The sequence below is a fragment of the Ornithodoros turicata genome, chromosome 7, assembly GCF_037126465.1.
Source record: "Ornithodoros turicata isolate Travis chromosome 7, ASM3712646v1, whole genome shotgun sequence".
Lineage (NCBI taxonomy): Eukaryota > Metazoa > Arthropoda > Arachnida > Ixodida > Argasidae > Ornithodoros > Ornithodoros turicata.
This window is the reverse complement of record NC_088207.1, coordinates 55,513,758-55,535,261: the sequence shown is the minus strand read 5'-3', so window position 1 is coordinate 55,535,261 and position 21,504 is coordinate 55,513,758. Positions and strand designations below refer to the sequence as shown.

At 43.0% G+C, this 21,504-nt stretch overlaps 2 protein-coding genes across 7 annotated transcripts in view; one reads left to right on the top strand and one right to left on the bottom strand.

Moving 5' to 3' along the window:
* Positions 1-457: 457 nt before the first annotated feature.
* LOC135401625 (dual specificity protein phosphatase 16-like) lies at positions 458-19,896 on the bottom strand. 2 transcript variants are annotated; one of them, XM_064634128.1, is made up of 10 exons: positions 19,511-19,896; positions 17,888-18,026; positions 15,406-15,516; positions 14,058-14,232; positions 12,770-12,954; positions 12,051-12,198; positions 8,773-8,902; positions 7,143-7,491; positions 6,250-6,475; positions 458-5,513 (listed from the first exon to the last, which is right to left on the bottom strand). In XM_064634128.1, the coding sequence occupies exons 2-10, from the start codon at positions 17,966-17,968 to the stop codon at positions 4,984-4,986; spliced, it is 1,935 nt and encodes a 644-aa protein (XP_064490198.1). In that variant the 5' UTR covers positions 17,969-18,026; positions 19,511-19,896; the 3' UTR covers positions 458-4,983. The 2 variants fall into 2 exon arrangements, with proteins under 2 accessions (XP_064490198.1, XP_064490199.1); XM_064634129.1 differs by lacking the exon at positions 19,511-19,896 and adding an exon at positions 19,416-19,436.
* The window catches only part of LOC135401627 (uncharacterized), an 87,755-nt gene continuing 86,050 nt past the window's right edge, over positions 19,800-21,504 (top strand). For 3 of the 5 annotated variants that reach the window (XR_010424868.1, XR_010424867.1, XR_010424869.1), the window contains exon 1: positions 19,991-20,379. Coding sequence is in view for 1 of the 5 variants with exons in the window: in XM_064634131.1 (XP_064490201.1) it covers positions 20,291-20,379 (89 nt within the window). In the remaining 4 variants the exon portion in view is untranslated. Of the gene's footprint in view, positions 20,380-21,504 lie in introns of all 5 variants that reach the window. The other 2 variants (XR_010424870.1, XM_064634131.1) reach the window with 2 other exon arrangements.

The window sequence follows — 21,504 nt, the reverse complement described above, 5'->3', positions numbered from 1 at the left end:
CGCTCAGCTATCCAGCTTGCAATTACGTCGATTACGTGTCGATTCACCCAAGGGGGTGACGGAGGGCGAGGAATAGACAGAAGACACGCTTCGGCGAATTCGTCACCAACACGATAAAGGTAGGCTACGCGGCTGTTCCTTATCTTCTTGTCCACCTGGGCCTTCGTGAAACACTCGATTATATCGAACTATTGACTGTTTATATTCCATTCGAGATTCACAATGTGGATGCATGGCTGGTTGCTAACTCAAGTTCAGCAGACGGATCTTGTGCAAATTTTAAGAATTAGGGCCCTAACTCAGTTCTATAGTGAAGTCCGCGCCGTTCTCCTTGTATGGTAGAGTTAGCTACAATGCCACCAGGAGCTTCACCTTTCTTGATTGATTGATTGATTGATTAAGCCGTGCATCAGCCATCTTGCTCACAGTGGCAAACAACTCACACAGACATCAGCGCTGAATCATTTTTCACCTGTATTCAACAGCAATTTGCACTAGACAGTTTGTGCCACTGTACAGAAATGTAATCAAGATTGAATTATAAACTATACAACTATAAACAATGTCAGGGTTTGATTCTAGAACAAAGAAAAAAAAAAAAAAGGATATAGTACTCTATGTAATGAGGAACTGAAACATACAAACAACTGCCTTCAAACAGAGGAAGCTCTGGAACCATTGGAAAGCTGCGGCTTCCAATGTTGCACATGTACACACTCAACACCATACACATTTGTACCAAGATACATTTGCAATGCAGTACAATCAGTTAACTGCAACAATAAACGAAATTGAAAGTGCCCACTCTTTTACAGAAGCTGCTTCTCCAACGACACGTAAACAATCCGCCAGAATAAAGGCAGAGATATGAGGGCCGTTGAAAAAGTATCTGGTCCGATTTTACCTTAAAGCGGTAATACCTAGAGATCTTAAACTTAGCCACCACCCAACTCCACAAGATACAGCTCAGCACTGTCTCTTCCTGGGTTTTCTTCGAAAATAGCCGAGAGTACGTTCAATTCCAGAACATCCAGATTTTTATTTTTTTGAAGAGAAAAAAGGCCACGTGGGGCAACCCAAAAGTTGTGAAAATTTTGAAATGCCGTTGAAGTTTTAAAAAACAAAAAAAGTGTTCTGTAGCATTAAATGAATGTGACAAGGCAACTGTTTGTTTGCCCCTTCAATAACTTTCTGTTAGTGCAAACAGCAAGAAGCTAGGTGTGTCTCATTGGAAGGGGACTATCTTTGAAATTAAGTATTGCTCTTTCTTAAAAGTATAATTCCAGCCTGGATACTCTATAAAGCCCTCATACGTGATACTGTGTTTGTCCTGACAGTACCTCTGTTGTTATCTTTCTTGATTACACACTTTTGTCTTCTTAAGCTCCACATGCGCACTGAATGATGAAGAGCATTAATACTTTCAGATTGAGGCCATATTTGAAAGAAACTAAGGACAAAAGAAGTTCTTCAAGGCTATGAAAGACACTTTGCTGTATTGTTGGTTCATGTTAACCATAGAGCTTGTTGAGTTAACCTTCGAGTTAAACTCGATAAATTATTAAAAAATGCAAATCACTTTACAACTAAAATGTGACAAAGAAAACTTTTTTTTTTCCTTTGACGTTGCAAGGACCCAGTCCCAGACGGCAGCCTCAGAATTCTTTACACGACAGTTCAGATTAAAATCGGACTTTTTGCATTCTCAACAAGCCACCACACCATCCCTCTCGAAGCATTATCTCAAAACAAGCATCCCTCATCAAAGACACAAACTTAACCAAAGCTAAGGTACACACACACGAAAAAAAAAAAAAAAAAAAAAAAGAACTCATCCAGTGTCCAGCCTTCCATTAAATAATCCCTCATAACATGACACTTTCGCCATAACAACACCACTAGCCACGCTATTGCACTTATTTTGATATATATATTGCACGGTATTTTGATTAGACAAGCAGCAGTCCTGGCAGCTAGAATAACTGTTACACTTGTACAGTGCACATAATGTGGGTATAAGTGCACACTGTTGGGATACACATAGATTTATGCCTTACGTCTGTCTAGCTACGGCAAATGCTGACGGTCAATAACCACTGGGATGGTGCAAGCCAAAGTTTCCTTCAATACACGCACACATACGATACACAGTAGTGATTCCCATTCATCCATCTTGCATGCGCGTCTATTCATGCTTACTTCGACAAAGTGTGCTCCGGCCAAGTCTTGTCGTAATACTGGATGTATTTATTTGTGTTATACGCTCTTCTAAAACATGCTCAGCAGCGGATTAAGGTGCGTCTCCTCTGCACATCATCGTGACCGCTAAGAGGGGAGGATTTCTAGACTCCCATCTTTAGAGGGATGAGTTTGGAAATCTTGCACGTTTTTATGCTGGTTTTTAATGACTGTTTTTTTTTTTAAATGACACTTTCTCCATTTCTGAGTGGATGTGTAGTAGGAGCCTGTGTGCATTGAAATTATTGAAATATAAATGTAAAAAATGTAACAAATTGTAAAAAGTGCGAGATATTCTACCCGAAGGATTAATCGAGAAACGTGAGCAAACTAATAAAATACCATGTGCTAATGACGAACACATGTAGAACGTACTGTAAGTGATAAGTGCACTTTGGCAAATTATTGACGTTAAATTTTTTTTATGTTTAATTTAAAAATATTTTATTAAAATTATTATTTAAAATTTTTTAGTTTAATTTTTACGGTTAAATTTACGGCTATCCTCTGAATGACAGCTCCGAGGACAGCGCCTCAACTTCGCTTCTAGGAACCGTGTTTTTTTTTTTTACAAACTTTAATGATGCTTCGGAAACTAAGAGTATACTCTATAAAAAAACATCCCTCGTAAGCATGGGTCCGTAACTGCGGTCGTTTAACTTAACCGCCGCGACACAGGGGGCCCCGCAGTCTCCCCCGATGATGAGCACTTGCATGAACCTTCGAATACAATATATTTACAGCTGATTTTGGGGTGTGATATGATGGTGATGATGGCGCGACGCATTTTGGTGATATAAAAATTCCCCTTAAAAGATCTGTAGAGAGAACTATTTCAGATTACTCTTATGGGGGTAGTAAAGCAGCAGAAACTGCTGCAGTTTTCTCAAACATTTCATATTCTTGTACGAAAAAAGAAATCCTATAGAGTTCTATAATCCTACAGCTGCGTGTTGTACAAATACGATTGTGTTGTCACCCTTTGACGCATAAGATTTTGTTTAACAAACAATACTTGCTATGAGAGAGAAGAAAAAAAAAAGTGTCAGAAGGCAAGGGAATTGAAAGATCATTGACTTCACTGATCGATGATCATTGACTCGTGTACTTCACGTCATTAGTTATGTACACAGCAACAGGTATGCGAGCGTCAGACATGTTTCACGCTACCATTTACATGCACATGGCCGTTTCAGAAGGAACATCCTGCACTGGAACTACTGTACTAATTAGTATCTGTAACGACGCGAGAAAAGCCGAGCCCCATCGTTACGGACACTGCAGGCGACTTAAAAAAAGAAAGCTGCATTTTAGTCGACCCAAATAAACTGTGCTTTTTTACATAATGCTTACTTTTTAAACACAATAAAAGTAGGGCCTGACTTTTTCGGGTTTTATTTTTGGCCAAATTCGGGGGGTAAATATCGGGTGATATTTTTTATTTGAAAATTCGGGTGTATTCGGGTTAAATCCCGTTACGGCATATTCTGTCGTCAGGAATTCGGGTGTATTCGGGTGATTTTTTTTGTTTAATAAAAATTTGTCTTAACATGGAACTAATGTTTAGCAATGTTATCAAACTTTATTTTAATGCACGCTTATGAGTGTGCCACGCGACCCGGATGTTTTCGGGTATATTCGGGTTAAACCCGAATTTTACAGATTTCGTTCGGGGGGTAAATATCGGGCGGATACGGGTTTAACCCCAAAAAGTCAGGCCCTAAATAAAAGTGGTAACGTTTGACAGTAGGTTTGTTGTCTTCAATGGAAGCCATCGTGTTTACAAATGATTTTGATATTAACATATATAGTAACTAGAGTGCCCCCGTTTTTTGGGAAAATCGAAAGGGAAAGAGTTATTCCTGACACAGGGTCGTCCACATGCATATATATATATATATATATCAATACGAAAGATGGAAGCTTGTGCTACAAAACAGGCTTCTGACCAGATGTACTTTTCCACATTTACATTTGTACGTCTCAGAATTAAATGTTGCTTACCCAAAGTCGTTAAAGGTGGTGTCCCGTCCAGACTCTTTCCAACAAAGCATGCACTGCGAACAAATGCACCTCTGCAATTCATCCAAACACTCGGTGATCCAGCATTGTAGTACGATGGGCTCAGCAGTTACGGTAAAGCACCTTGTATTCAGCACGTTTACGGCAGCATTGACCGCATTCAGTTATCCCTCTCTTTCGGGCCACTGCTGTTTTCTACTGATATGTTTTCAACAAAAGGGCCCCGTGGATGCCCTCAACTGCTGTTTCTAAACTGCCTCAGCGCTATAACATAAAATCAGCAGGGAGGAACTCCGCTTTGTTTGGGAGACACGCTCAACAGCAGCTGCAGTTAGACACCTGCTCGAGGGTATTCTTAAAACGACACCAGAAAGTCTGGGAAATGAAGGCACAATGTGTGCAGAATGTTAATTACAACGTTGTTATCAGTGCTGATAGCTAAGAGTGCAAAGATGACAATCTAGAAACTTACGCCCAATCGCTACACAACTCAGCTTTCACAATTTATAATCCCGAATTAAAAAAAAAAAAATGGCTGTCCCCAAACTCCCGAACAATAATTAATTCAACGACCAAAATGTGAGGATGTTTTTTTCACTTGAAATGTTATAGAAAGCTTTGGTTTAAAAGTCTGCGTAGCTGTCATTCATCGTAGGAGCCAACCTTGGATACAAAATGAGAACACTCAAAGACGAAACCATTTCTACATCGTCGCACGCCCCTTCACGATACCGGTATGAGGTTTACCGGACGCCCCAGGCCCCTCCGCTCCCCCGTTGTGCTCCCAAGGACCGTTCCACCCATGACACTGCCAACGGTTTCAGTTTCTTCCCGTTGAACCGCATATTCCAAGCTACCGCAGCTGTATCTGTTCCGCGCCGACGATGACGACCTGCATCCTCTTCGCTGCAGGGGAGCGAATTCGGGGGTGTCCCAGTTGGCCTTGCCCTGTAGCCATCCCGCAATGATCACTGGACACGAACGTGCCCGCGGAAGAGCACTGGACTGTTGCAAGACGTTGCTGTCTTCACTGACGAGCGACGATGAAGAGGAAGACGAAGAGAGCACCTCACTCGACGAGAAGCCACGCGGTCGAGCGGTGCACACCTGCGGCTGGCTCCAGGACGAGCAGGAGGAGACGCTCGTGATGCCAGAGTCGTGAGAGCTTTCCAGTTCGGCACGGTGGGTCAACTCGGAAGGTGAGAGCTCCGACGACGTGGGCTTCTTGAGGTGGGTAGTCGCCTTAGGTCCATCTGGAGTGGAAACAGCATTGAGTTTAAAGAATCGTGCATTCCGCAAGAGAAAAAAATAGCAATTAATCGATAGATAATGCAGCACCCTATCGACAATCCCTTAACTTTGTAAGTGACAACAACAATCCTGTTACTGGAAGCGTCTGCCTCCAATACAGCGTTCCCTTTTTGAACTTTTCGGTGAATTTCAGTACGTCTCTGCAGCATTTTCAAGTCCCTTTCGGCTTGGCCATCGCATGTGTCCAAAGCAGCAGAGCAGCCGCACACATGTCAAGGAGCGACACGCTTTCCTTTTGCGGTGGAGGTGGTGGTGGTGATTGTAAAAGGGGTCGCCGTTGTCGGCCTCACAGGGGTCTTGGCGATGTCACGACTAACACCCCGGGGAATGTGCGCCCTGGGCCGACTTCTAAGGGAACTGCGCCGACGTAGAGTCTCTGCCCGATTGCCAGATGAATTAATTAATCTATATATTAAATAGTTAATTAATGAATTAACTATTTAATAGATTGATTAATTAATTAACCATTTAATGGATTAATTAATTAATTGATGGACGCTCCTAAGCAACCTGTACTATGCTGCCAAGTTACTCGCATGCCTGCCGGGGTTCCAAACCCACAACCCGGTCGCCGAGGCCGGTAAATGTCTTTCAAAGAAGGTTCCTGCAAATAGCCAGGATGCAGTGCATCTGCCACACTTTTGAGGCCTCAGTTGTACCCAAGAGTAGATGCCTTACCAATGCTGTCAACAATGTCCTCCAACAGGTGCTGCTCTGAAGGGCTTAAGGGACTTGGAAGTGGCTCCTCTTTAAAAACTCCTTCGCCGTCCTCCGGATATTCATCGTCAAACGTAAGAGAACGGTACGCACTGTCGTGCGCAGAAGTGTTGCGCCTGCGACCCGACCCTTTCCGCAGTATCACTTCGCACTCTGTACCTGCAGCTGTCTCCTCTGCTCTTTCCAGCTGCGGCAAAAAGAGGAACGCGTCATAAAAGTGTCCCGCTAGAGGTCATGCGGGTGACAAGGAGAATTTCACGCAGCAAGACACAGTAGGTGCTTCTGGAAAAAAATATAAAATAATAATAATGAATTTGTAGAAAAGTAACTAGTCACTGCCAAAAGTAACTAGCCAAGTAGTACCTGAGTAACTTAGATTCAGTTACATTTTAGAGTTACTTTAAAAACCTGCAGTAACTAGTTAAGTTACTTTTGTAGGAAAGTAACTAGTCACGGCTAAAAGTAAGTAGCCAAGTAATACCTGAGTAACTTAGATACAGTTACATTTTAGAGTTACTTTAAAAACATGCAGTAACTAGTTAAGTTACTCTTGTAGAAAAGTAACTAGCCAAGTAATACCGGAGTAACTTAGATACAGTTACATTTTAGAGTTACTTTAACAACACGCAGTAACTAGGTATAGTTACTGTTGTAGAAAAGTAACTAGTCACCACCAAAAGTAACTAGTCAAGTAATACCCGAGTACCTTAGATACAGTTACATTTTAGAGTTACTTTAACAACACGCAGTAACTAGGTATAGTTACTTTTGTAGAAAAGTAACTAGCCACTGCCAAAAGTAACTATAGTCAAGTAACTACCCAAGACCGGTGCCACCCAGAACAGGTGCCTCACCCAAGCAGAATGAGGTTGTTGAGTAGTCGCGGCCCAGGAAGCGCTGTGGGTGACCTCGTAGCTGGCCCTCTTGACCGGGGGCCGCTCAAAGGACAACCTGGCCAGAGCCCGGCTCGGAGACACCAGGGGCGCTGTCGAAGGCAATTCCAACCGCAGGGGAAGCGTCTCGGGCGGACCACTTTCCTGCGGGTAGAAGCGTTTGGTGCACGGCGTATGCGCAGGGGGCGGCTCCGACTGGCTTCCGTTTGGCTCCAGGATCCTCTCGCGTCTCAACTGCTTCTCGTAGTCCAGCAGCTGACCCAGGAAGTTGAAGTTTGGCGATATTGCCGGCCTTTTGGATTTGACAAACCTGCAAAGTGACAGAGGGCATTCATTCAAGATCAAGTCCCCATTATCTTTATGCCATGTGACTAGGGAGTGACCTTTTCAGGTTATATGCCTTTCTCGGATTCGGGGGGTAAAAATCGGGTGCAATTTTTAAGTCTGTAATTCGGAGACAAGTCGGGCGATAATTGTGCCTTCGGGTGTTATTGGGTGTTTTTGTTTCTCCTCTCGTCTATTAAGTCCTTTCCTAATCTCTCTTTTCGTGTTTTTTTGCGGGATCGTGACCTTCCAGCGGTAATCCCCGAACACGTAGACAGTGAAAAAATGGCTAGGAAGCAAGCGAGCTGGTGAAAATGATGCATAATGTAAAACCCCAAGACTAGGGAACACGAAAGGTGTTCCTTTCGTGTTCCCTAGTCTCGGGGTTTTACATTATACGTAGACAGTGTTGACACACATGGGTGAATTGCTGGGAATGTAAGTGACCCATTATTAGACCCTGATGTTTTAGGGTTAAACCCGATTTTTCCCCGAATTTGCACCCCGAATTGAGGTTCACCTATCTAGGGTTAAACCCGATTTCTACCTGCAAAACTGCACCTAGGCTAGGCACCTCAAGGCATCGACATACTAGTTTCTCACAAAATATGCGACTGCCCCTTACTTCTGGCACTCTGGATAAACGGTACAGTGAACGTTTATTCTACAATAATGCCCGATTTCTCCCCGAACTCAGTTTGATGGTAATTTTTCTGCCCGAATTTGCATGAATTTTCGACATCAATTTATTGACCCGATTTCTACCCCCCGAATTTGGAAAAATATAAAACCCGAAAACTTCAGGGTCTACCCATTATTACATGTGTTATACACATGGCGACCTTTGCTCGTCTTCAGTGGAAACGTCACTTGAGGATTTCATAGTGACTGGAATTCGGGAAGAAATCGGGTTTAACCCGGATTGGTCGGTGGTCAGTTCGGGGGCGAATAATCGGGCGGAATCCGGTTTAACCCGCAAAAACGTCACTCCCTAACTATAGAGCATCGACTCTGGAAGGTTCCTGGTGACTCAGAGAAGGGAGAGCGAGGAGGGCATTGCGTGCTCAAAAGCACGCGGGTCAAATACGAGGGGCTCCTCTGTGCCGGGTGAGAAGCTCCAGGGGAAACCTGCCTCAAATAAGTCGCAGTGGACCCCCGGAGAACTTTTTTTTGAACAGATAACCCATGCACCGTACACGGGGAAAAAACGGTAATCGGGGAGAGTCTGGTTTAAACCATAAGAGGGCAGGCCCAAATTATCGAGTACCTGTAAGCTTCGTCCGATGTCATTCGTAGATGCTTCATGACATAGGCAATTGCCACCGTTGGGGAGCGGGACACCCCTGCGAGGCAGTGAACCAGGGCACATCCTCCCGACGACTGTAATCGGACTTTGTCTGCAAGTAAGTACAGTAAACCACTGATAACTCCGACCTCAATATCTAGAGTGGTCAGTTTATTTATTTATTTATTTGAGTACCCTCAGGGCTTTACAGCATTAAAGAGGGGAGCAGGATAATACAAAGCGCGTAAACACTAGTGGAACAGTTTGACTTGGGGGGTATTTTCATTTATAAAGTCTGGATCAAACGTCAAGCAAGTTTTTGCAAAAATAACTCGAATGAGGTCAGAAAACATTAAAAACCACTGGTTTATTTATTGTTTGCACTTGACTATTAACAACGGACAACCTATGCCTTGTTTCCAGTTGCAAAGCACTGCTTCTTGGAATCCCAAATTAATCCAATGTCACATAAAGCAATTGCCGTCTGCTTCCACTACCGCTTCCCATTATGTCGCTAGACTAAGTGTCTTCAGCTAATGCCGCCTCAACGTTGATATCACTGTCTTCGAGACATGGCCAGAGCAAACATAACCCGAGGCTGAGGCCTAGCCTAACGGTGTCAGGGTGTCATGTGGGCTGCATTCCAGAACTCACCCAGGTCGACCCGAGAGTTGAGGGTAGCTCCAGGATCAAATAGGGACAGGGATAGGGATGGGGGGATAGGGGATAGCTACTCCCTATCAGATGGGAGTAGCTAAGAGTACTGACATCAGAGCTGTCGAGCTCTAGACGGTGTCGAGAGTACTGTTGACGGTGTCGACCGTGCAGAGAGTCGACGGTGTCGAGAGTACTGTCAGAGCTCACTTGATTGGACTTAGGTTGGAGTGGTTTTTGGATTAACTTAGCAAAGTAGATTAACTCTATGGGGGCCGTTCCGCGAACGCGTCCGAATAAAGTATCGAGCGGCGGGCTGTACAGCGTCCAAGATTTTGGATTAACTTAGATTGGATTGACTTGATTGGACTTAGATTGAATTGGATTAACTTGGCAAAGTAGATTAACTCTATGGGGGCCGTTCCACGAACGGGTCCAAATAATCGAACGTGTCCGAAATATCGATCGGCAGGCTGTACGGCGTCCGAGATTTTGGGTTAACTTAGATTGGATACACCTGATTGGACTTCGATTGGATTGCATTTTGGATTAACTTGGCAAAGCAGATTTACTCTAGGGGGGCCGTTCCACGAACGGGTCCAAATAATCGAGCGTGTCAGAAATATTGAGTGGCAAGCTGTATGGCGTCCGAAATCTTGGATTGACTTGATTGGACTTAGATTGGATTGGATTAACTTGGCAAAGTAGATTAACTCTAGGGAGGCCGTTCCGCGAACGCTTCCGCATAATCGAGCGTGTCCTAAATATCGAGCAGCAGGCTGTACCTCGTCCGAGATTTTGGATTAACTTAGATTGGATTGACTTGATTGGACTTCGATTGGATTGGATTAACTTGGCGAAGCAGATTAACTCGAGTGGGGCCGTTCCACGAACAGGTCCGAATAATCGAGCGGCAGGGTGTACGGCGTCCGAGATTTTGGATTAACTTAGATTGGATTGACTTGACTGGATTTTGGATTAACTTGGCAAAGTAGATTAACGCAAGGGGGGCCGTTCCACGAACGGGTCCGAATAATCGAGCGTGTCCGAAATATCGAGTGGCAGGTTGTACGGCGTCAGGGATTTTGGATTAACCTAGACTGGATTGACTTGGCATAGTAGATAAACACTATGGGGGCCGTTCTGCGAACGCATCCGAGTAATCGAACATGTTGCTCGCTCGATCAAGCAATGCTCGCTTATGATGCCCAGAGACACAGTGCAAAATATTTAGGCTAAATCCGCAGCCAATCTAATTGTGTAGTCTTCACTGGCAACAAATCGACCAACTTGCTGGTTCTCGAGAAACGTGCCAGACTGAACAAACTGTTCTTTTTTCTTGTTTGTCTAGAAAAGGCACGACACCCTACTGGATGAAATTTACCACGTAGCTTCTGCAAGTTAAAGGAGCAATAAATAGGTATACAACTTTTTTTAATGATTATGATACATTGACGACGGTGAACGATTTTATTTTTCAAATACCGTTGTTGCAAAAAAGTGCATAATTTTATTTATTTTTTATTTCAAACATACTGTTAGCCCTAGGTGGGGCTGTAACAGGAGTAGGTGGCAGAAATACAAGGTAATACAGTGCACAACTCCACAAGACAAAAGGACCAAATGTTAGATAACAACCCCGACAGACAATAAAATGAGATAATGCGTATGCTGCGCTGTACAGCAATAGGGTGCTAACTCCGCAGACCAAAAATCGATAACAGTGTAGCTGGATAACAGAATAAACAATGCATGCAAGGTATCATAGCATACCACTTAATCGTGACAAGAATGATTGTACATTTTCAGCAGAAGTGATTTCTAAAGGTAGCTGCTTCCAGTCTCTAGTGGTTTGTAGAAAGAACGAGTGACTGAGACAATCGGATCGAAAGTTCCATTCTGTCATGGTTTCTTCGTGGATGCATCGTAAACAGTGGCCTATATGTGGTGTTATGTACCCCGCCTTATTAATATGTAGTGAATCTTTTCCGAAGCTGAATAATAGCTTGAGGCTATTTATCTGAAACTGTTTGCTGATGAGAGGGATACTAACAGAGCGACGAAGTGCAGATGTGGAAGATGTAGATATGCAAGAGCTATATATGAAGAGTAGGACTTTATCTTGAATGGCTTCAAGTTTAGAGATACCTTTCTTTGTGTGAGGATTCCATATAAGACTTGCATATTGGAGTACAGTCAAAATATGTAGGTACAAAAATATATAAAATACTAAATTTAAAAAAAATATGCAATTACAACGTGCAGGTGTGTTTCCCATGGTATTTTTTGTATTTTGCTGGCTATCTTCTTTAGCGGGAAGAGAAAGCCTGTTGGGAACACATTGGTCAGGCATTTTTCAAGGGGCTCACAACCTTAGACACCTTTTAAAAGTTCACTAGTTAGGCATAGTGAAAATCACCCCTGGTGCATGTTAATTGGGACAGATTTCCATGGCACGATTTATGTAGAGATCCGAAGACATGCGACAGCACACTTTTAATGTGTAAGTCTAGTTGGAAACCCGATGCTAGTAGCAGAATCAGGTACAAATACATCTGCAGGGTACCCACATATTTTTTCAACTCCCCCACGAAGAAAAATCTCACCTAAGAAGTGAAAAGCGTCAGTGAAGAACGGAACTAGTTTTTCGCTGTAATTATCATCCACGGGAATTCTCATGAAATGAGCATCCTGGATAAAGTCTGGCTTGGGACACGACGTGCTCACATTCAGCTCGTACACGATGTTGTAGTCCTGCGAGAATCAAAAGGTGGGCCTTGAGTTGTTGTTCCCTCGAACTGTTCTAACCAGTCTTGGGTAAGTTACTTCTAGAAAGTAACTGAGTTGCAGTTATAGTTACTTTCTTGGCTAAGTAACTAAGTTACAGTTATGGTTACTTTCTTGGTCAAGTAACTAGTTAGAGTTACAGTGACTGTGAGAAAGTAACTTAGTTACATTACAGCTACTTTTTATAAAAATGACCATGAGGGGGTGATACAATCGTTAAAAACGTACATTTATTTACATTTACTTAAGTGCGATAAAAGTATTATTGCACTTCACCAGAAGCTGTATGAGTCAATATGTGGCTCACCCACAGGGAAAAATACGTACGTAAAAGAGGATAGGACATTTATTCGAGTAACTAATTACATTTTGCAGTTACATTCACAGAAATAGTAACTAGTTAACCCCAAAAGTAACTAGTTACAGTTACAAGTTAAAAGTAACTTAGTGGCTACCCAAGACTGATTTGTTGCACAACCCACCGCAGTCAAAACGAAAACAGAAGACACGCTTAATGGTTTCCGAAGGATTTACTCACTCGCAAGAGGTTTCTGTCCTGCGCATCCTTCTGCGATCCGAGGTAGAGGAAGGGCAGGATGCGAGTCGGGCCATGATTGGTGATGGGGAGGCAGGGCTGCGAAAGGGACGTCAGCTGCGAGCCTCCCCGGTTTCGCTTGTCCTCACAGAGTCCGCGGTGGTGCGCCTCAAATTCTGTAAACCCACCTGTAGCCAAAGCACCTCCGTTCTCACTCCTCCCCAATTAATTATAATTTAATTAACACAGCGGGGGGATTCCACCGAGTGAGTGAGAGTAACCTTTTGGGGGGGCGAACGTCCCTCCCCTCACCACTGCATCTGAGCAGATTCTTCTATTGTTACGATCAGTGCTAAAATATCAATTAGAGTAATCCTTTGGAGGGCGCACGCCCCTCCCGTCACCACTACATCCGAGCAGATTCTTCTATTGTTACGATCAGTGATCTACAATTTTAATACAAATAAATAAAATTGCAGATCACTGATCATAACAGCGGAAGAATCTGCTCTAAAGCAGTGGTGAGGGGAGGGGCGCTCGCCCTTTAATGGATTACTCTCACTCTCTCTCTCACTCAGTGGAATCGCTAAAACCAGTGCTAAAAACACTAGGAACGTTCTTATTGTTTTTAGCACTGGTTCTAGCGATTCCACTGAGAGAGAGGGAGTGAGTGAGAGTAACCCTTTGGAGGGCGAACGCCCCTCCCCTCACCACTGCATCAGAGCAGATTCTTCCGCTGTTATGATCAGTGATCTGCAATTTTATTTATTTGTATTAAAATTGTAGATCACTGATCGTAACAAAAGAAGAATCTGCTCTGATGCAGTGGTGATGGGAGGGGCGTTCGCCCTCCAAAGGATTTCTCTAATTGATATTTTAGCACTCAGTGGAATCCCCCTAATGTGTTACATGGCTGAAAACATCGCAAAATGTTACAGTATTTACCTATAAAAACATTTACTTTCGATTTTAGGGTACAAATCGTTGTTTGGTGCTATTGTCACGATATTGCTCTGATGCATTACCGTGTTACTTCATCCAGGTGCCGAATTAATCGAAGAATTAATTGAGGTACATTTCAAAATTCTCTCCCCGTATTCTACCACTGCTCTAGAGGACTATGTGCATGCCTGACAACCTAGACCCAACAACCTATTTTTTTATGGGTCGCTGGACAGCAGAGTTAGGGGTGCGCCGCACTATGTTACACAAGTACGAGCTACCCCTTATTTCCACTCCACTTCGAGACATTATCGGAGTTATCCAGACGCACCCAAATGATGTGCCTTACCTGCAAGAAGGCTGACGCTGCGAAAGGTCACCAGTAACTTCTGGAGCAGGACCCCGAGAAAACTCTCGCCCTCTCTCACTGGCGGCTGCCACGATCCCTGGTCATAGACAACAACCGTCCAGCTCTCGTCCAACTCCTGATCACACCAGTGCACAAGCAAGTCACGTACTGTCACCTGGAAAGTTGCCAACACACACATCTGCCTTCAGGGTAAAAGCGACAATACATACAATACGGTCCGCGACCCACGTCCGACGGATCCGCTGGGCCATTGGAAATTTTGGGAGAGCGACCAACCTTAGTTATCTTTAGGGAGTGACTTTTTCGGGTTATATGCCTTTCTCAGATTCGGGGGATAAAAATCGGGCGATGATTATGCCTTCGGGTGTTATCGGGTGTTTTTGTTTCTCCTCTTGTCTATTAAGTCCTTTTCTAATCTCTCTCTCTTTTTTTTTGTTTTTTTTTTGTTTTTTTTTGCGGGTTCGTGACCTTCCGGCGGTAATCCCCGAAGGCATAGACAGTGTTGACACACGTGGGTGTATTGCTGCGAACGTGTAAGTGACCCATTCTTACGTGTGTTACACGTGGCGACCTTTGTTCGTCTTCGGTGGAAACGTCACTTGAGGATTTCGTAGTGACTGGAATTCGGGGAGAAATCGGGTTTAACTCGAATTGGTCGGAGGTCAGTTCGGGGGGGAATAACCGGGTGGAATCGGGTTTAACCCGAAAAAGTCACTCCCTAGTTATCTTTTGCCGTACAAACTACGGCAAGCAAACACTCCGTTTCAATCTGCCATCTGTTCTCAACACATACTTAAATATTGCACATGATCAGAACGCAACAACAAACGCACTAAACAAAAGCTATTTTCGAACCTTCTTCGTCAATCATTAGTGCACTGATACGGTTAATTCTCGTCTTTATTATTTCACCTTTTTGTGTCAGCCACTAAAGGTTTTTAAGTACCTGCAAGGAGCACCATTCTATTGTGGTTTAGTATTGTACAAGGACGTTTGTGGGTTTTTAATTATTTCAAGTGTTGGTAGTTTGTTGAACAATGTCTGTATAAACACATGCTTCTGGTGCTGAAATTAGGGCATCGGGGCCTTGCCAAGTTGCTTAAGCAACTTTTTGCCCTGCCGCCTTCCATGTACATAATAGTTCATGGTAAATAAATTTCAATTCAATTCAATTCAATCTTCATGCTCTACTGAAGAAGAACTGAACGAAATGGTAATTTACAAAGCGCAACGCACGATTTCACTCAAATGTCCAACCGTTGTTACTTATCTTCGTTTCGTTACAAAATGCAGTTCTAAAGTGTTCTAATGTAAGAGACTAACCCACCTTGTCCTGCTGAAGTCTGCGCTTGACGATCTTGGAGGAACATATGTTGGTTGCCGTCACAATGTGGCAGGTGTTGTACTCCAGAAAAGGACGACTGTCAATCAGCAGCAGCTGTAAATGAGGCCAATAAATGGAAACTTGGTGACTCTCGTTTTTCCTTTTTTGATGTGGATGCCAGCATGCGCATTCTTCTCGTTATCAACCCTTTATCCTACAACGCTGCCCCCAGGTGACAGCATTTTACGCAGCATTAACTGTACCGTAAAGCAGCAGAGCTGTAATCCCAGAAAATTTATCTATCTGATAGCCCGAGCCCTCATTAACACATCGACAATGGGTCTGAAACAAAAGAAGTCTGCTACGAAGTCATCATGAGCAGCAAGCCAGTCGCGAGAACAGATCGCAATTGCTTGACAAATTGGGGATGGTTTCACCCAGATATCAACCCGAGCCATTTTACAGAAATTACTGGAAAATTAAAAATATTCAGCGTTCCCCGTCACATCTGTAGCTTGTTGTGCCGGGTTTACAAGCGAAAAGCTTTTAGATTACGTCGCCAACATGACTTGTCAGTTTGCTGATTTATAGTACCTTTAAAAGGTCCTTTCCTGTTTCTGGGGATGGGGCATTGACAGTCTTGAACACTGCCTGCTACTTTCTGCAGCTTTTCTATTTTGTTGGGTGCTATTCCTCACCAGGAGGCAGGGAAAGGTAACGGAATCTTTTTTCGTTTCCGTTACCACCTCCATTACTGGCCCTTATTTGTTTCTGTTTCCGTTTCGGTTCCCACCATTGTTACTTTCGTTTCAGTTTCGGTACTGCCCCACCTCCAGCTTTTTGTTTTCCTTCTTTCTTGTCTTTCCTTTTTCTTTATTTTTTATAGAAAAGACCATTAAGACCGTGACAAAACTTAATCCCTCTATGTTCTGAAGGCTATTTTGAGGACTCCAGGGATACAAGAGACAACATTTATTCAAAACACACATATAGGTACGTGATTTCTGTGAACAGCTAATGTGAACATGGTTTCCAGGAATGTTACTCACGCTTGCAACTTACAGGTCACCGTAAGCGTATAAGAGCTATGCTTCTTCTATTTACTGTATACTACTTACTTATACGCTCCAGTTTGATAGTTCATTTTAGTTTTAGTTCTTCAGTTAATTTTAGTTTGCTTCATTGAGGTTTATTTAATAAATTTATCTACATGATATGGTGAAGAATTGCAATAATTATTACCGTAAATTATTGTTGTTTCCGTTTCAGATATTCTAACTGTGCGATATCTGTTTCTGTTACTATTACCTGGTATATTTCCGGTATAATAGCATTTCCGTTACCGTTTCTGTTACGTTTCCCTGCCAGGAGGAGACTGTGCTAGTGATTCCCATGCACTCAGCACCCTACATTACAATCTGTACAGTGTTTCAGTAAGTTCTACAACGTGAACGAAAACGTCACAAAAAGCACATACGAATGTATATATATATATATATATGTATATATACATATATCAGAACATAGATATCAGTATATATAGCAGAAGAATCTCCATCCACTACCACCACCATAATTTTCTTTTCTAACTAATGATTGCACAATTTTTGTTTAAAATATCATATTTACTAGAGCCCGAATAAAGTGTTGCCTATAAGCGACCTAGTGTATCCTTGTATCCACAATTTTTGGGAAGTGCCATTGAAACCTACAACTAAACGTTCGAAAGAACAGAATATGAAAACAGATAGGCAAACGAAAGAAACAATTTTTCTCCATAGCTTACAGGTATCGCCAGCTGACAAGTTAATGATCAATTTATGCCTTTGGTATCAAAAATGGACAACTCAAAAGTTTCGGATAGTAAAAAGGGGTGACTCAAAGGTAAGTCAAGTTTTGGATGACTCAAACTTTACAAAGTTTCTGGAGCAACATTTTGAATTTCGTCTGGTCCAGTGGAAGCGTCTGGTCTGTCAAAAGGAAAGGCCTGGGTTCAAGTTCCTTGTAAGCTTTCTTGTATCTACCTATTTTGCTTTAAGCTATTTCATTGTAGCATTAGTATATTCCACAAACTACTTGCCATACCCTGAACGTAAGCAAAATTAAAATTGCAACACCATAGAGAGGCAAATAAGAAATTGGTCCAATTGAATGATAAAAGTTGAAAAAAAGACAGAAAAGAAGATGCTCTTCAACCACCATCATTGAACTGAAGTACGCAACTGGGTGTTGTGACGCTTGTGTTCTATTTTAATTTAGATATGAATGAGGGATCATTGGGTATTTAGGGATACGAAGTTTAGGGAGCATGGGGCACTTTGGGGATGCGAAGCTTATTAAACATTTTGGGGAAGCTTTTGGAAGTTGGAACAGCATAGGCATACGTCAGGAGCGAATGAAAAGTATCGTTACAAAGACAAAAGAAAGGCAATAGATGTTGGTTCCCCCGATACGTTACATGACAACGGATGCACAGGAGACTAACCTTCTCATTTCCCTTGTGCAGGGCAGCTGCAAGTTGGTCAACATCTACTAAAGCACACACTCTTGAGGGACACCCTGCCATGGCACTCGAGAGGGAGGGACACCCTACCAGTCGGTGCCCGCCATCATACCGTCTGTCTCTGAAAAAGTTATTTTTTTTAAGGCTGCACAAACGAGAAACGCATTTTGTTTGTGAAGTATCTCTATCAAAGTTTCTATTTACATTGCGCTACACCATATGGTTCCCACTGAATGGTTGGAACGTAAATTCGAGGGTCTCTCGAGGACCTTTTAAGGCTCAACCTTCATTTGGGGACTGCACACGTGTAGTCCATTCACAAATGTGATTGATGACTCCCGAATGTTAAAGATCGTAAGACAGAGAAGAAGGCTGGTGAAGACAATGCGGGGCACCGTGCATTTCTTGCACTTCTGATTTCCGCCGCAGATTCCTTTTACAATTAGTGTTAACACCTGTGATTGCAAAAATTATAGTCCTCCCTCCGCATAAGCAGAATAAGCACTAACGGCTCCACGATGAATAAGGAAAAATACGCAAGATCGAGGGTTTTTCGAGGACTGAAGGAAATTTCGAGGTTTTCAAGACCCTGCAGACGGTATATTCAAATTCCGGGTATTCTACGGTTTCAAGGATCAATTCACTAGCACGTCTATTTTGTTGGGCATGCACACGGCACTTACTTGTAATTAATTCATTAATTCTGAGGCCTTAACTCGAAGTTACTACTTAGCCCTCCCAGCAAATGTAACATTCTGCGCGTAACAATGTGTCATGTGCTCAGGTAAAAACTATCTGGCTGAGGAAAACCTGAGGAAAACCTAAGGAAAATGCAATAAAAAGTGGAAGGTGTACCAAAGGGTGCTGATAAGCTAAAAGGGGGGGTTGGGGTCGTCCCCCTTCAGTTTTCCCCCTTTTATTGCATTGTCTTGTGCTCACCCCTGTACATAATTTCAGGGGTGGAAGCTGGACTGAGGTATACCATTGTGGCATCACGTCAGACACTGTGCAATAAAACCTAAAATTGTAATCAAGTAAAAAAAAAATTGTTGGAACTTTCATCACCTCTTTTGGCACAGTGAAACCCTGATTTATTTGACGTTATTTATTCGCCAATTCTTCAGCATGCACATTTGGAACCTACTTTTGACTCGTACGACTGATATCTTGTTCGGAGTGTTTGCTCGAGAAACCGCTTTTAAACTTTGCTCTTGAATGCTCTCTGCTATTCCAAGCGATCGAAGACGAATAAAGCAGACACGTAAATTTCCCTCAAAAGAATAGTCTTCCGCTGAACTTACGACCCTTTCTATTCGCTATTTTCCATGTGCTAACCTCTTTCTCAAACACCCCAAGTAACAAACACGTGTCGAAAGTTGCAGATGAATGTTCAAAACCAACGTCTCACACGACGTTTAAAAAAAAAAAAAAATCGCACACGGTAAACAATTTGCTCAACACAGTGCGCTGCACATTGGCTTTTCACATTATTGACACACTGCTGGCGCACCTGAATCAACCTCTTCACGCACTGCTGATTCAACCACGACCTCGAAGATAAGTGTACTATCGTAGTATGGAAGTTTCTCTTTCGCTATGACTCACCTTGTACACGAACACGGTCTCTTACGTTGCACTCTCAGATGTGGCGATCGAAAGCACCAGCATCGCTCACATTTACTCCGATTTGTTGCAAGCCAACACACAGTCGCTGCAACCAATGCAGGACCCACAAAAAAAAAAACGGACGGACGGTCCTTGGGAGTCCCCCAATAAACTTCACGGGACACCGGTACTAACTAATTAGTTGCACGACCTTTCGAAGCGATCGACGTCCGTGAGGCATTTCGGACGGTAGAAATCGGTGGAAAAGCCGGAAGCTTCAAATAAAATTCGGACTTAACAACTTCGTTTAACCCCCAGTGATTGCGCCCTAGTGTTGATCTACGCAAGGCGGTGAGTCACCACCGGAGAGGAGATTGCAAGGAGAGGAGAGGAGAGGCAGCAGACAAGAGATGGCAAAACGAAAACGTGGAACGACAGGAAACGGAAAACGTGACCTTTTCTGTATTTTTCTTTTCTTTTTATTTCTGTCTACTTCATCTATTCATTCATGACGAAGGAGGAACAGGAAGTCTCCTACGTTTCCAAAGTCGGAGATCTATTGTAATGACTGCTCGGCGGTTGTGTCGTGGTGTGCCAAATTAAACGGCTGATGTTGTTCTGTCTCGTTTCTGCGAGCATTTCGTGTCATTCCAGCTGATTCCAGCCTTTGTAACACCTGTAGTTTGCGCGCCAGTTTATGTTGGTTTACGTACCGTGCTGTGCGTACTCAAATTTTCGGTCGTTAAACTGCAATTTGTTCTTGGGAATGCCCGTTGCAAGATGCTAACGCGAATTTTCCCAGTGTCTGACACTGAGGCGGCCTGTGCTTTGCGCTCGTCTTCGGTGTTTCTGTTGGGCACAGACCAAGAGTAAGCAGAGCCTTCCGGACGTTATCGATAGTTTCTCTCGGTCGGTCTTATTGATAAGGGTCGCTTGCAAAGGTTTCTATACGCGATATATGCTGCCGCAATTTCTAGCAGATGACAATGTGCGATGATGATCTCGCGACTGCTGATGGACAGCGCAGGAAGCACAAATAACTGCGGGGTGTAAAAGCTACATTGGTTACATCTCTCCAAACCGCTGTATGCAGCAAATACCATATGCAGCAAAATACAGCAAAAACTTTGCACAAAGACGACTTACGATAGACCTCCCACTCCTGTTCGAATTAAAACGGATCAGAAAGCTTGAAGAGAAGACTTGTCAGGCGAAAGGGCGAAACGTGTGGGCGAAATCAATTCGAGAATGGCGAACAGCAGCAGACGACAAAGGATGTTGCAGCCCAAGTGGAAGTAAAAAAAAAAAGAAAAAAGCCTATTAAGCTTTTACTTGGACACGATATTAAATTTCTAAAGTGCACATCTGCTCCCTGCCACCTCAAGCATTGGTGGTTAATTGTCACATTTTTTTCTTCATTGTTTTGCAGACACCTGTCTAATATCAATTTGATTCAAATTGCTAGCAGTTTTAGGGGTCACCTTTATGTGAAATGTTATTCGTGTCTGCGCTGTATACCTATCACACGTGGCATAATTGAAAAATGTTTTTGTGTGTTGGAAAAATTGGATGCACAAGATAGCAGGGAAAGGTAACAGAAACGGATATTGAACACTCAGACTGCCTGAAACATGAACGGAAAAAAGAAAATAATTTACGTTTATAATTGGGGTGCCGCAGGACCTGAATTAATACGATCCTTTGCGGTCTCGTTTGCTGTATTTATTAAATATAGCCGAATGAAGCAAACTAAAGTTAACTGAGGTACTAAAACTAGCGTATAAGTAAATAATATAAAGTAAATACAAGAAATACAGTACTTATACAAGTTGCAAGCAAGTTGCAAGCGTGAGTAACATTCACGTGAACACCGCGTTCATATTGGCTGTTCAAAGAGACCGCGTATGTATACTTTCGAATAAACACCCGTTGTGTGCACGTATCCCCGAAGTCCCGAAAATAGATATCGGAATATATGCGTCGAGGTTGGGGAC

Coding starts and splice junctions, on each gene's coding strand:
- LOC135401625 (XM_064634128.1), bottom strand. CDS start 17,968: ATGGCAGGGTGTCCCTCAAGAGTGTGTGCTTTAGTAGATGTTGACCAA. Junction 14,233..15,405: donor GCAGACTTCAGCAGGACAAG/GTGGGTTAGTCT, acceptor GCAACTTTCCAG/GTGACAGTACGTGACTTGCT. Junction 7,492..8,772: donor ACATCGGACGAAGCTTACAG/GTACTCGATAAT, acceptor GTCACTTTGCAG/GTTTGTCAAATCCAAAAGGC.